Source organism: Seriola aureovittata, chromosome 24 (genome assembly GCF_021018895.1).
Source record: "Seriola aureovittata isolate HTS-2021-v1 ecotype China chromosome 24, ASM2101889v1, whole genome shotgun sequence".
Classification (NCBI taxonomy): Eukaryota; Metazoa; Chordata; class Actinopteri; order Carangiformes; family Carangidae; genus Seriola; species Seriola aureovittata.
In genome coordinates, this window is record NC_079387.1 from 5,422,850 (window position 1) to 5,438,399 (window position 15,550).

At 42.1% G+C, this 15,550-nt stretch overlaps 1 protein-coding gene across 6 annotated transcripts in view; it reads right to left on the reverse strand.

The window, feature by feature from the left end:
- atp11a (ATPase phospholipid transporting 11A) overlaps positions 1–15,550 on the reverse strand; it is a 46,121-nt gene that overhangs the window by 6,815 nt on the left and 23,756 nt on the right. For 3 of the 6 annotated variants that reach the window (XM_056370484.1, XM_056370485.1, XM_056370487.1), the window contains 27 exons: positions 14,873–14,953; positions 14,611–14,718; positions 13,718–13,846; positions 13,214–13,317; positions 13,073–13,120; positions 12,707–12,771; positions 12,299–12,380; positions 11,397–11,547; positions 11,110–11,307; positions 10,855–10,968; positions 10,619–10,678; positions 10,313–10,479; positions 10,070–10,141; positions 9,455–9,528; positions 9,171–9,274; positions 8,148–8,329; positions 7,497–7,748; positions 7,222–7,399; positions 7,039–7,141; positions 6,670–6,815; positions 6,481–6,540; positions 6,198–6,325; positions 5,286–5,421; positions 4,170–4,193; positions 2,336–2,401; positions 2,103–2,206; positions 1,785–1,950 (listed from right to left, as the gene is read on the reverse strand). In XM_056370484.1, coding sequence (XP_056226459.1) covers positions 1,785–1,950; positions 2,103–2,206; positions 2,336–2,401; positions 4,170–4,193; positions 5,286–5,421; positions 6,198–6,325; positions 6,481–6,540; positions 6,670–6,815; positions 7,039–7,141; positions 7,222–7,399; positions 7,497–7,748; positions 8,148–8,329; positions 9,171–9,274; positions 9,455–9,528; positions 10,070–10,141; positions 10,313–10,479; positions 10,619–10,678; positions 10,855–10,968; positions 11,110–11,307; positions 11,397–11,547; positions 12,299–12,380; positions 12,707–12,771; positions 13,073–13,120; positions 13,214–13,317; positions 13,718–13,846; positions 14,611–14,718; positions 14,873–14,953 — 3,102 coding nt within the window. Of the gene's footprint in view, positions 1–66; positions 161–1,784; positions 1,951–2,102; positions 2,207–2,335; positions 2,402–4,169; positions 4,194–5,285; positions 5,422–6,197; positions 6,326–6,480; positions 6,541–6,669; positions 6,816–7,038; positions 7,142–7,221; positions 7,400–7,496; positions 7,749–8,147; positions 8,330–9,170; positions 9,275–9,454; positions 9,529–10,069; positions 10,142–10,312; positions 10,480–10,618; positions 10,679–10,854; positions 10,969–11,109; positions 11,308–11,396; positions 11,548–12,298; positions 12,381–12,706; positions 12,772–13,072; positions 13,121–13,213; positions 13,318–13,717; positions 13,847–14,610; positions 14,719–14,872; positions 14,954–15,550 lie in introns of all 6 variants that reach the window. The other 3 variants (XM_056370488.1, XM_056370489.1, XM_056370486.1) reach the window with 3 other exon arrangements.

Sequence of the window (15,550 nt, forward strand, 5' to 3'; positions counted from 1 at the left end):
ATAGAAAGAGGAAAATTCAGAGAGAAAGAGGGAACATTAGAGACAGGAGGAAAGGCAGAGGGTCACCTCCAGGAGGGCTGGGTTAGAAACTGATTCTGCTGGAGGTCTGAGACAGCATAAAGATGGTGGAGGGCTCGGAGGCAAGGCACCGACGCTTAGTCTGCCACGGAGGAGAACCAGAGGGAGGGGTATGGCAGGAGAGGAGGATAAGGGCGGTCAGAGGGAGGAGTGAATGAGGAGAGGGGAATCAGTCAGATCTTTTAAAGAGCTACATGATCAATGTGATTTAAAACAGAAAGCAAAAGTTCTTGTGAGGCTTCCAGAGAGAGGCTGAATTATACACAGTGTTCACATTTAAACAGACGAGAGATAAAGTCTGTGTCAGTGCATCAGAAATATCTCATCATGGGAAAAGGAGAAATTTAGGTCATGGAAGAAGACACATGAAAAGGCTTTAAGGTCATTAGAAGGCAAAAGTTCAGACCTCACTGCAAACAGTAAGAAAACAAACACAACAGACTGTACACATCGACTTTCCTTCATTCACTGCAGTAACTGATCTAACTATCGAAACAATCACACGGGCCTGAAGGAAAGTCCCTAGCTAACCATGTGCTGCATCTACACCAAAAATAACATCAGTGCTGTGCTCATCACAAGCTCCTCGGACTAGATTCCAGAGCCTGGGAGTGGTGTGGTTTAGTCTTTAATCTAATTATCTAAAAATGTATGATTAGTGTCTTCAGTTGTTGCAGAGAAGACAAATCAGCAAACATCTAGAAAAACATCTAGAAAAACAATTTGTTCTTTTGTCTTTGTTATTTTTCATTATCAATCAGTTTGCAGATTCTTTTCTAAATTCATTAATTAACCCTTTAGTCTATAAAATGCTAGAGTCACAGTCACAGTTTCCTCAAATCTCTTCATCTGTCCAACCAACAGTCAAAAACAACAAAATGTTGGAGAAGCTGGAATCAGAGTTTTTGGAATAAATTAAAAAACTTTTCCAACTATTATTGTGTTGTATACAGTGCGTTTTCTCTTTTGTGTCTATTTCATCTCCTCCTCTTTTCCTTTTCTTCTTCATGTGACACCCTCGATAACATGAATAAAGTTTTCTTGCTTGTTACTGGCTGTGTTGTAAACAGTGTCCTTTACAGTGAAGTTTTGCTTTGTTTAATAACGACAAACTCACTGCACTTTATCTCTAACATCAAGGCCCAGCTCTTCAACACCAAATCTCTATTATTCAAACTTCATAGTTTTTACTCATGCGAATTCAGTGCATGCTTTCCACACTGTAACCTGCAGACGATTAACATTACTGTAGATTACACAGGAGAACGCCCACTCCCAGGTTCTGCAGCAGTACTAACTCTCCATTAATAAAATATTTTGAGTGTTCGTTGCTAAAAAATACATATACACCATCTCTATTGTCTTAGACTTAGAAATGAAGGAGCACTGCACACAGACAGAGTGGAGCTTACTGACTTACATCCAACAGAGCAGGGACATAGCCAAAGCCAGCATACATCTGCTGACCCACAGTCATCAGTTAGACATTTGCATTGCATTAGAGTTAGTAGTAATAGTGATTAATATTCACAATACAGAAAGAGGCTAATATTACTGAAGAAATGAAGCCGCAACATCCTGTTTGTGACAGGACCAAAAATTAGGTTTAAAACGGTACAATTTAAGATGCAATTTTATTACTTTTTAAGTTAATAATACAATATATTTATGTATTGTGTATGTACTGTTATGTGCACTGTACCCACCTGTATGCGTTCAGTAGTTGTTGGCCACAGCGCCCTACAGATCACCTTCTTTACCACATCCGGCAACAAACTCGCCGTTATCAGAAGGATTATACTGAGCCAGGCCGGACCACTGGACAACATCTGCATGAACACATAGTACATTCTCTGGTAGTTGAGGAAGGGCCTGGAGGAGAGGAGAGGAGAGGAGAGGAGAGGAGAGGAGAGGAGAGGAGAGGAGAGGAGAGGAGAGGAGAGGAGGAGAGAGGAGTTAAGAAATCCATCCAACATTATTTTAAGAATCAAAAAATGAAATATAAAACTGTTTTCCAAACCTACCAGATGATTCCTCCCCACAGCAGAGAGAAGACCACAAAGAATATCAGTGAGCCCCAGATGACAAAATGGTTGATCCAAGTCCAGTAATGAGTATCTAGAGCCAACTACAAGAGAGACAGGAGACATGTCATATACAGCTCACTTTAATCATGCCAGTGAGGCTTCATTCAGCCTTCCTTGAGTGCTTCTGTGAGTGCAGATACTGTCCATACTGTGTGTGTATGCGTGGTTACCTTGAACGTAACAGTGAAGACTAACACAGTGAAGACCAGAGTCCCAAACGTCCAGTTTCCAAACATCTACAGAAGCAAAGGGACAACAGCTGCTGTTAGCGACACGTTCAGGACATTTAACGTGAACTACAATTCACTCTGAATCTCAAACATACTGTCACATCAGTGAGTACACACTCTAATGTTGCTGCAACTCATTGTGTAATGTCACACGCTCAGCTGGAAACTGGACAGATTCAAAGAAAATGTTGCTGAACTTGCTTAAAAACCGTCTGTACTCCTTTAACATGCATCACGAGTGACAGGACTGTAATCCGGGAAAATTCCCAAGTAACTGCCCTCGGCTCATTCAAGATCTCTCTGGAGGCCTGGTGTTAATGTGGTACACAGTGATAAACTGAAGTGCACATATTCAGTAAAGAATCAATCAATCAAACAGATGGCAGGGAGTTCAGATTATCAATGACTGATGAATGGGAAACATGTGCGATGATGGTTTAAATGTTACGAGAAGAAGTGATGTGCTTGTTAATTGTGCTACACGCATCATTTACAAATGAACAAATCGTAATTAGTCATGTAAGTTTAAAACTTAGAGTCTCTTTGTGACTGAAAGTTACAGCCTCACTGATACTGCGTACGAGAGGACTACAGTATAATTAATACACTATCCACAATATTCCTATGATAATGATGGTAGTGTCCATGACCATCTTTTAAACCAAAGCTTGAATGCGCTCTTTCTTAAAAATTCATGATAGTCATAAAGATTATTTGCCAAAATCAAAACAATGTCATACTTTTGTCATTTAGATTTTCACCCTAACTCAACTTTGGACACAAACATGCAAAAAATATAATGAGACAACCTTTTTATTTTTGCTGACATGTGATATGTGAATAAAAAAAAGGAAAAAAAGAAAGTAAAGACAGGCAATATAATGTAAAAAGTCAGCCTGACGTTATAGTGACAATGAAATTATGACATCATGAGCTGTGACATGACAAAGCCAGTGAGCCTTAAAATATTTGGTGGCTGCCATTATTAAAGCAACATAGTATGATGTTCAACAGAATGAACTAGTAAGATTTTTTTTTTTTTTTTTACTTTTACTAAATATAATTAAAAACAACTGTGGCTGATGAAACCCTGAAGGAAAACTTTTTTCTTTAAGAGGGTACAATAAAGAATAAATAAAACGTGTTAAAAGTGACACAGCATCACTTAAAACAGACGTCCTTGTGTAAATAATCCATCTACCTTACAAAAGATAACATTTCAAGGTATATTTCAATGTTCTGGGTTTCCCCTTTTACTATTTGTAACAATTCAAAGCCTCAGATTTGCATCCTGATGGATGAAAACATCAGCACTAACTTCATTCCACCCAACAAATAAGCCCATAAATAGTCCTGATGGTTTGGAGCGTGACCACAGTTGTGACAATGCTCTTGTGATCTAAAAGGAGAACCATCATCTGCAGGAGAATTAGATTAGGAAGATTGCTCAAATGTCATGTAATGGAAGTAGGAGTGCAACATTTTTTCCATATTTATGTATCCTGTGCTTCTAGCCGAACACACACACACACACATACACACATACACACACACAATGCACACACAGTGTATAGCTAAGGTGTTTGATCACTACAGGGAGGTCACTACACAGAGGCCTACAGCTGTTGCATCTACAGCAGGCACTAAGGGCTGGACGTGAGATGAACGGTGAACAGATGACGAGTGGCTCGGTATCAGGATGTGTGACGGGACGAAACAGGAAACTGAAAAGTGAAACTAGGGAGAGATGACAGAGAGACAGGGACAGGCTTACCATCTGTGTGTTGGTTGTCATTAGCTGGGAGGAGGAAAGAGAAGCAAAAAGAAAAAGCAACAGAAAGGTAAGAGAAGAGGAAGAAGAAGAGGAGAAGGCCAGAAGAAGAAAATCATAATAAAATAAACAACAGTTTTGTGGCTGGAGAAGAAAAAATAAATTAAAATTAGATGCAAAACAATAAGTGAAATCAAGCAACTCAAAGCAGTCCAAGAGGTTTCTGGGAGAGTAACACTTCTTGAAAATGAAAGAGAACACAGAGGAAGATGGTGGAAAACCCGCCATGCTGTCGAGTCTTGGATGTGGATGGAAGAATGTCTGTCATCTTTTATACATAAAACTGTCAGTCCACTAAAATCATTCTTTACTCAGGGGAACACGTTAGAGCAGCAGCCGTCAAACATTTTCTGCCGGCTGCAGAAATGCACAGAGGGTTATTGTGTTGTTCGTACAAAGTGATTTCTAGTAATTAACTGGTGACATTATGAGGAAAACTGCAAGACAATTAACTGTTTTACCTGGTGTTTCCACCACCTACAACCTGACAAATGACCTGCAAATATCTACTTGAGCTTACGACACAACAACAAGCTACATATCAGACATTGACCACGCTGTAAAATGAATCTGCAGTGCAGACCTCCTTTAACTTTGAGAGCTACAATCAGAGTAAAAAATAAAAAGCCAAAAATAAATCTTTCTGATGCTTCATAGTAAGAAATCTACTATCAAAGCAACTGTGTGTCTGTCATAAAGGCTGCAGTTAATACACCTTAAACCTGGGAAATAAAAGAGAAAAAATCTCTTTGATTTATGTTTATTAATAAACTGAAAACATCCCAAAAAGACAGAAAAAGACAAATGACAAGCAGCAAATCATAGATGTGGTTGTGCCTGTCGAACATGGAAATCAACCGCAAAATATTTTCTACAAAATTATGCAGCCTACGGTTTAATATAAATGTAAATGTCCAGGATCCATGGCTTTAAATTTAACATATAAAAGTGGAGATAAAGGCAGCAGTTATGTCTTCACTCAGCGGCCTGTGGATACTGTGTCTTTGACAATAAAATTAAAACAATGTCTATGAGCTGGCATAGACACATTGGTGTTACCTGTCCGTTGCTGGTGAAGGTGGTGTTGTCAAACAAGAAGTAAGCACCAAAGAACATCACGATAGCGTCGTACACACCCAGGATGGTCCAATATATGAAGATGGGCCACCGCAGCAAAGAGTTCTTAGCAATATCCCTAAAGATAAACACAGCATAACAGTAAACATCATGAATTACTCATGTTGCCCTCCTCCCACATGAGTGATGACACAGTTATTGATCAGTACTACATTAGCTGCCTTAGGGACCTTTCCTTTACCCAGAAACTGATGAAAAGAGATATCTTGATTTGATTTAGCACAGGCCTCATATGCAGTGATTGATGAATACATCACAGGCTACAGGTACAGGCTCCTCATAAACACTACAATAATACATGATGTAAGGCCTTTTATTTCTCTTCAGAAGTCTCATTGTTTGTGACAAAAGACGAGGGTCATACGATGAGACAAGGGAGAATTCAGCCTGAGAGGAAGAAATTCTTCACATGATCATGTGAAACCTCGAGTTTTCACTTCGGAAAAGTTTGAGCTGTGACCAAGCTGAATCAGTGAAGTGAAGAAAGAGGCGGAGGCCTGATCTGGATGTATTCAACAAATGTCTCCTCTGCATGGATGTAAAATCAGTAGGGAAATGTTGGTGCCTGCAGTTTATTGAGTTAGTGTCCTTCTGCTTTTGAAATAACTCAGTGTTATTACTTTGTAGACCAGCAATCCAGTGGGAGGTATTATGACTGAGAATGTCTCAAATAATCTGAAAATTCAATCTTTATGTGTTTCTTCTGCTTATAAGGGTGAAGTAGACAAGTAGTTAGAATATTAGAGAGCCGATGGGTGTAGACTTCTCACACCTGCTGTGCTGCCCCGCATTCACTGAAGGTTTTCAATGGTTTGGGAAGATTTCAACACTAACCTATAGAGTGTAGGGTCCTTCTTCAGGATGTCCATGTTAATGTGCTGCTCTATGAGACTGTAGAGCAGGATGGGCAGCGAGGTGAAGCTGATGTTGTACAGAGTCAAGTAGGCTGTATCATACAGAGGCTGGGGAAACAGACAGAGAGCAGCATTTCAGTCAGTTTGACTTTCATTCCCAATGATTGTTTGTTTATTTTGTGTGTGTGTGTGTGTGTGTGTGTGTGTGTGTGTGTGTGTGTGCGTGTGTGTGTGTGTGTGTGTGTGTGCGTGTGTGTGTTTACCTGTTGTGAGAAGCCACAGAAGAACTGGTAGAGGAACTGGGGGAAGATGAAACATACATTCTGCGAAATGACACAAATAAATGAGAGAAGAAGCAGGCAGCAGGTCAGTATTTGAAACTGTGAATTAAAGTATTAACATCCCTTAGTTGTTTTTCCTAAACAAACGTCTTAAACAAACACTGCTCCTACCTTATAGAAGAAATATTGCACAAGTTCAGAGATGCGAATGTAGTAATAGTGTCCGTGGACGAGCAGCATCTTCTTGAGGTGTTTGAACTTTGGGATGGCGTAGTCACTGTTCCTCACTGCCTGACGACCCTCCTTACCCATAATACCTGGAGAGGCGGACAGAGGTTTGTCACTTCCTGGTATTTCAGATTAAAACTGTAGCAACTGAACACATTTATATGCTACATTTTTTGGTTAAAGTAGCACTCTACATGTTTGTACAGTAACTGCAGTGTGATGCAGGCTGCAACGTATTGTTTGAAGTAACTTAACATACAGTTGCATGTTGATCAGATGGTGCAGGATGGGTGAAACTGCCACAGTACTAACCAATGCCAACATGGGCCTCCAGGATCATGCTGACATCATTAGCTCCATCTCCAATCGCCAGTGTGATTGGGTGCTCCTTGGAAGCTTTGATCAGCTTCACAATCTAGAAAGAAAAAGTTACATCATAACTAGGAACTCTTACTGAGTGAAAAACAACACAGACGCCATCAGAAGTCTCTTTACCTGAGCTTTCTGGAGCGGCGCCATTCGACAACACAGCACCGCGCTGCAGTTGCGGCAGATTTCTAGGAAGATCTCTTTGTAGTTCCCTGAGTTCGAGTCCTCCTGGCCGGGCCTCAGCACTGCAGAGAGGGTGGCTCCGTCGATGATCAGACCATAGTCAGTGCAGTCAGCTGATAAACTACACAAACACAAGACCAGTCAATAGGGAAAGGGTTGCTTAGCTGCCATACAAGACTGAGGGAGTCACATTGTCTCTTCCAAACACAGACGCTCACCCAGAGAAAGTGTCCCTGGTCATGCCCCCGTGCTGCCGCAGGACGGTGCGGCTCAGGTCAAACAGGACATCGTGCAGGCTCTGCTCCTCGGTGCGTTTGGTGGTCAGCTCCAGGATCTGGGTGTTGCGACGGAAGAGCTTGCTGGCATAGCAGGTCGCAGCTGCCGTCTCCATCTTATCTCCGGTCAGCACCCACACCTTCATGCCGGCCTTGTGCAGTGACTCAATGGTGTCCGCCGCTTTTTCCTGCAGCCTGTTGTGGAGGGAAGAGAGAATGTGTGGAAGTTGATGTTTTAGCTGCACAAAAATAAATATTCAAAATATTGCTCAGAGGCAACAAGAGAGACATTTTCATCGTTTTCTGTCTGCCTCTCTTTGCACAGGATGAGCAGACTCCTAATGTCCTCTGAGTTACAGATCCCTTTGAAGCCTGCACTATAACTGTCTCAGTAGTGTGTGTAATTGGAGGGTTGAACTGCCACTTGGTCTTGCTCAGTTTGGCTCACTTAGAAGTGGGGAAGCACTTGTCATGGCAGCAGCACGCAAAGACTCAAGAGTTAGAGCTTAGCAGTGTCTGAAGTGCACACATAATGGCTATAAGACACCAAAAGCAATAAAACAATAAAATTGTTCTTTAAAAGAGATCCTCCACCTGTCCTCCACAGCAGTGGCTCCCAGCAGTATCAGATCCTTCTCTATGAGGTCATAGGCCTCCGCCAGACGTTTGTCCCGGTCCTGTAGTGCCAACTTGGCCCCGTTCAGTAGGTGGCAAACCTCCTGGTACTGTTCAGGGCTCAGAGGCCTATAGGCAACACAAAGTGTCCTCAGACCCTCCTGGAGGAGACAGAAGATTCAAACAGGGTTAGTCTGCTCATCTCTAGAGAAGAACACATGCACTTTCCATCCATCTAAACAAACAGCAACATCCAAACATTCAGAGGTCTCTGAATGTGAGTGCGTGGGCAGCAAGCGCTCTTTCTATCACCAGTACAACACCCACTACAGATCATTCTGCTCTCACTGAAAACAACAATTTATCTGCAGCTGCAACCTCGACGAGTGCGGTCTGCGTGACCTGGTTTCCACTACAGGTTCCATTCACTGTATTTAGTTCATCTTTATGAGTAAACTGAACCACAAACTCCGCCCTCAGATACTCTTGTTCTGTGATAATCAGCTCTGCATTGTGGGAGTTATTTTGTGATAAGATGTTGAGTTTTACTGCTTTATTATATGTACTTGTCTACAACGTGTCCAGTTGGTTAAGGTGGGTTATTTCTTTAAAGTAGGTTAATTTGCTAAAGTTTAGCACTAGTTTGCTTCACAGTCAACTTGTATCACAACCTGTATCACAGCTAAAAGGGAAAACTGCTAGTGCAATTTTTGTCTATTAGAAGCCACACTGGAACCGCTATGGAAAATTACAGAGCAACTGCTTGGTGGAAGTGTGGGCCATGCTCCACTGATCTACTTCCTATGGTAACCATAGGAACAGCTGTGGTCATGTGCTGTAGCTGTGGAAACCAGTGAAGTCTCAGAAATGTTCCCAGAGAAAATTACTTTGTGTTAGTTTATGGGTCTATGAGAGAATGAGAAAAGGTGTGTGTGTGTGTTCGTGTATGTGTGTGTGTGTGTGTGTGTGTTTGTGTTTGTGTGTGTGTGTGTGTGCTCTCACCACTGCGTTGTGCTCCACCCGAGCTCTAACCTGATCCACCTTGCCTGAGATAACCCTAGGGAAGATGGAGGAGTCTGCACCTTTGCAGAACAGATAGAGCTCACCTGCTCACAAACAAATATACACACACACACACACACACACACACACACACACACACACACACACACACACACACACACACACAGGCGAAACGAAAGGAGGAGAAAATGTGTCAGATAGAAACCATGCATGGAAATCTTTGCTCTACATAACTCTATATATAACAGTTTGTTGTGTGTTACCAGTGCTGGCCCTGACAATGACGCTCATCCTCCGTCTGACTGAGTCAAATGTCAAAACCTCCAGCAGCTCAAACCTGATAAAAAATAATAATAATAATAATAATTATAACAATAATGATAATAAATCATACAAACAACACTGAAAATATTCTTTAGTTACATTAAAATCCTATGAAAACCTTTATAAAATCCTGCTTCATGAACTCAAACATGAATTTCAGGCAACAATACTAATCTCTGTTCACCACCGATCAAAATTTATAATCAAGGCTGGAGGGCTGCAGGTTTGAACTGTTACTAGGCTACTCACACTTGTTGCAGCACTGACGTAATATCACAAACGCAGTTCAGATCAACTCTAATCACTCTAAATTAAGAATTAACTAAACATGTTGAAACTGTAAACTGCGCCCAAAATGTCAAACAAACCTAAAAATGCCCTTGTAATTTTTAGGACTTTACCAGTGGGAAGAAAAAAAAAAAGGAAAAGTAGAACAATGATAAGAAGTACAATAGTGGCCATAAATAACTTATACAATAAATAAAAAGCTGATAAGAGAATTGTTGCTGACGGTTAAAGAGATAAACAACATTGTTTCAAAGGGACACGCTCACCTCTCAATCTCATCCTCTCTATTCAAGATCTCCATGTGACTGTCCTTCAGTCTCAGGTAGGTGAAACCGAGCCTGCGGCAAAGAGCAGCACACCATTATTGTTCTGTGTGTGTGTGCAGATGGTTTTAATCACAATTCAACAGTCTGATTATCTCTGGCATTGTGTGAGTGTGTGTGTGTGTGTGTGTGTGTGTGTGTGTGTGTGTGTGTGTGTGTGTGTGTGTGTGTGTGTGTGCACTCCACCTCTTCATTCCCTCCACCAGCGCCACCTCGTCTGGAGAGGAGGAGATGTAGAAGGAAGTGGACTTGCCCTGGTGGATGCCATGCTTGATCCCGTCCACCGTCTCCTCCTCCTTCACCTGCACCGTGTGGCACAAACACAGCGCCCGGAAGAACAGCTCCTCGTGCTCCTGTGGTGGACGACCAACACGGTGTTACCCTCAGACACACACACACACGCACGCACGCACGCACGCACGCACGCACGCACGCACGCACGCACGCATGCACACACACACACACACACACACACAGATAGGCTATGCTCACCCTGGCATCAGGACCTGGCGATGTATCGATCATGTCCATACCGGCTGCTCCAGGCATCACCTAGCAACAACACAAATCAGTTAATGTATCTGACATATTAACATGAACTGAGAAAATCAGATTAAAACCACAGCAACAGAAGACAACTGTTGTGTTCACATTAGTTGAATGGCACAAGATCACAAATACCAACATCAGGCCTAAAAGACCTATCGACCCATCCATCAGGTTGTTACCTGTCCGTTACAGATGGCATGAGGCACGTAAACATGTCCGTCCACACAGCACTCTATAAACTCCATGTTGTTCTCTGTCAGAGTCCCTGTCTTGTCTGTGAACACATACTCCACCTGGAAAGAGAGCAAAGTGTCCTGTATGTGCGTTTGTCTTTGAATTAATATCGAATTTCTTGAAAACTTTCTTCTAAATCCTCTTTGTATAACACAGTAATATTTCCTTTACGTTGGTCTGCTCAGAGGGAGGTTGACTACCTGTCCCAGCTCCTCATTCAGGTCCGACGTGTTGACCACGGCTCTCTCCCCCAGCTCCTCATCGAACATTTCATCATCCCACATGATGAAGTAGGAGCCCAGGAACTTCTGCATCTCCACAGTGACGTACATGGAGACGGGAATGATGTAGTTGAAAAGAACCATGAAGGCCAGGAAGTCTGTGAACGCCCTGATCAGCTGAGGAGGAGGAGGAGGAGCATGGGGAGTGTAAGAAGGTGACCAGGCGATGAAGAAGCGAAGTGAAGCAGTGTAATTAACAGACTCACGATGTGCCTCTGTCTCTCCGTTTCTGTCCTCTCATTGTACCACGGCTCGTCTCTGTTGGGATCCGCCTGCCACACGTACTTCAGCACGGTGTTGATGAAGGCCTTGCTGATAAGAATGCACAGGTAGACCACCAGGTAGGCATTCATCGACCTGCAGGGGGAGACAACAAGCAGCTGCTTGAGGGTTTGCAGGATTTTTTCTTGTACCTTGTATCTTTTGTTAATTTAGTGGAAAAATAGCACATACAGAATAAGTAATATGATTAAAGGATGGTGTAATCATCCAAACTATCTATCTGATAAGCATTTGGCCATATCAACACAAAAAAATATCTGATCCACAGATAGAAACTACACAAACAAAAGCAAAAGGATTCACAGACACAGTTCAGTGTAGTCGCACAGGTACTACTGGTTTGGAGGTTTAGATAGTAACACACTGTACTTATGTGAATAGATTCTTGTGTAAAGAGAACAGCTGAAAAACGGCATACATACAAATATAATTCCAGTGAGTTAATCAGGCACACGCTGTGACCAAGTGTAAATGTAATCCACCTACAGTTGGTCATATCTACAAGCCATCTGGATACAAGACGCATGTCAAAGCCAGATGGAAAGAAAGTGATCCAGTCAGTGCAGCGAGCCAGAGACACACAAGGACCCTCAGTCAGTGAATAAATGAAGACTTGAAAAGTGAACAGATGGATGGAAGGATGGATAAAAATATAAATGATTAACTAAGCCAGTGATAATAGAGAAAAAAGGGATGATGCCAAAGGGAACTGATGCTAAAAGGTTCTCCTCCATAAACGCAACAATGAAGGAGGAAGAAACAGAGAGAGAGAGAAAGAGAGAGAGAGAGAGAGAGAGAGAGAGAGAGAGAGAGAGAGAGAGCTTACTTTTCTACTGCAGACCGTTTCTGAGACTTGGACTGGTAGTTGAGAGCCATCTTGGTTTCCATGCCCGTGTAGATGGCAACCGCTACAGGGAGAAAGGCGTGAATGATGAACGTAATTCTTGATCAGTAGTTTGACAAATTAAGGTCCATTTATTAGCTTTTTCCAGAGCTTTCAATCAAATCTCTCAGTATTAATCAGCGGAGCTTCCTCTGTTGTCATGGAGATATATACATCCACCTATTAATAAGAGACTGAAACTCCATTTTTATCACTTGATGACAACTGAACAAGCTTTACCCACTGAAGAAGACAGCAAAATGCAGTTGAAAGCTAGTAAGTGGACTTTGAGTTAACAGTCTTCTGTGAAACTAAGGTGAATGTATTTTCGTGTATTTCAGGTGATATTACCATAGATGTACGGAGTGTTCTTCAGTGTGGCTCCTCGGAGCAGCAGGTTCTCGGATCCTAACGGCCTGCACACAGACAACACCTCATTCAGACGGTTTCATCGTTGTCATAGTGATGGGGTTATTGATGTATTTGTTTCTCCCGGTGCACCTTTACAACTTGGTGAAAAATCGCAGATAAATGTGAAAATTCGGGTATCACATTTAGAGCACACACTGATCAGGAAAAAACGTTTCTTATGTTTGTTAGAAATCACCTAACAACCAAAGTTACATTTCTCTTTTATTACTGTTACATTAAGGTGATTCATTACAAAAATTAGCAGAGTGAGTCATTATACTGTGGTATGTGAGGGTCTGGGTTTACCTGGCCACCGGCTCATTGTCCATGTAGATGTTGACACGGCCCACAAATCTGTATAGGACAGAGGATGTGAGAGGAAACACTCAGATATTTATGCGGAAAGAGAGTGTTTTTCAGCTCTGTGAGGGTTTGAGTTGCACTGACTTGTACAGGTCCGGCTGTGGTTGTTCACACTCTATTGTGGCGTGGATGGAGTCGACCTCCTCCTCTGTGTTGTAAGCTTTGGTGTCCTGAACTGCATAATAGGTCTGGGAGGGGAGGAAGCGAGCAAAAATTGACAAATCAAGTAGTAGTAGAAGTAGAACCGAAAGACAAAGATGAAAATACAAGGGATGGATGGGTAAGGAACAAGAGAGAAATGCAGGAGAAGGTAGGCGATGAGAGGAGAAAGTAGGAAGGACAGGTGGTGAGAGGATGATGGGGGGTGAAGGGAATGGAGGAACAGAGGATGACAAATGATTAGAGAAAGCGTGAAAGGGCTTTTTGAAAAAGAACATTTCAGCTTGAATACTGGGACACTTACAAGGAGAAGTAACAATTTACAGCTATAAATCATCCATCATTAAATCCGATACATGATTATAGGTATAAACAAATAAGACCTTGTGAATTACAACTGGCAACCTTGATACACACACACACACACACCTTGTGGCTGCTCTCCCCATCCAGACTGGCTGTTGTAACGTAGCAGGTCCCGTCATCTCGAGACGTGGAGAGAAGTATGAGGTCGCACGGAAAAGTTTCATCTTCTTTCACAAAGACAACATCTCCAACCTGAGAAAGACGGACAGACAGAGGCCTTCTGTATTCATCCCTAAAATATACAGTGTGTTGAATAAAACTGTAACACATGTTAACAGTTATTTTAAATCTTTGATCCACTTTCTTCATGTTAAGATTTTCATTTCAATGTGTATCTGTTTAGGTCACACGAGAGCATTTGGAAGTGCTTGCACATTCAAATTTATTTCAGGCCATCAAGACGACATGGTCAAATTCGTCTCTGCCGTTTGCTTTCTCTGCAGCTGTGAACAGCGCCAGCACTTCTTTAATTTGAGATCACAAAGTGACTTGAGGGCTCATATTATGAGATGAAAGCTGAAAAGAAATGCACCACATGTACTGATTTTCCAACAGGGTCCAAAAGAAAAACGCACTCTCTTTGAGGACGACATGGCACTTATCCCTTTAGTATTGCTAATGCACTTTCTTCTAATACAGTTTGCCTAACAAGCTAACCTTCTGCTTCACCACCTGCAAGCTTCTCAAGTTCAGCCAACAGTCAGATATTTTCTTCCCTCACAGGACTGTTGATGCTGTAACAGATCCTCCCTATCTGTTATTTTAACTTGTATTTCACTCTATGAATGTGTTACATAACATACATTAATGTGACAGATTTTAAAAAAGCTAAATTGCTCTCAAATGTAGACCTACACACTCACAAAAACGCACACAAACACAGCTTAGCAGCAGGAAAATCCCTCGGCCTGAGCCAATACAACAAATGCACCAAAGCTGGGGTGAGAGTGATTTACCCTGAGCTTGCGACTTTGTTTGCGGACCACTTTCCCATGCTGCACCACGTGGACAGGACACTGGTTGACAGCGTTGTCTGCTTTGTGTCTCAACCAGTCCTCATAACCCTGAGAGAGAGAGAGACACAGAAGAGGGTGAGAGGGCGTGTAAAAGTGGGAAGGTGTGTGTGCAGGTTTTGCTCGTGGTGTTGTGTTTAATGTCAGCGCCAATAAAAGCAAATCAAGTTAAATTAAAGTGATCAGGAAAAACTCTGGGTCTCACCTGTTTAATGGCGGTGACAGTGATGACAAAGAAGAGCGGCAGCCCGCTAGTGATCGGACTGGTGGGAGTGTCGATGATCAACTGAGGTGACACACACACACACACACACACACACACACACACACACACACGGAGCTGAATGAGTGAGGATGAATTTAGGGCAGAAGAATATATCAAGTCGACAGTTGTAAAAGTGGCACTAAGTAATATCTGACCTTTACAGGCCTCTGCAGAGAGGTAATGAGAAGTACAAGAATATTGACAGACCTCATCTCCTCCTACACTCAAACAAATAACGACTCCTTTGATTACAACTTTACAGCTACACTCACTAATCCTACTACACCCCCCGGAGAGGCGACTGCAGGAAGCCAAAAAAGAAAGAGTCAAGTGACAAACATTGAGCGTGTGCGACAGGTCAATCAGAGTAAAAACATAAAAGCAACACAAACTAAAAGAACTTTTGGAGTGATGGTTTCCCTTTTAGCAACATTATACTGCACAGAATGAGTAACAGTAAAATAATCTACATGTAAGGCATCTATTGATCCTTTCTGGCAAAACTATACTGTTGCAGCATTTAAGCATTTAACTGCAGAATAGAAGCTGGTAAGTACACGAACAAAGAAGATCTTTATTTTGAAAGTTTGCATTGAATTAGAAATGAGAATGAAAGAA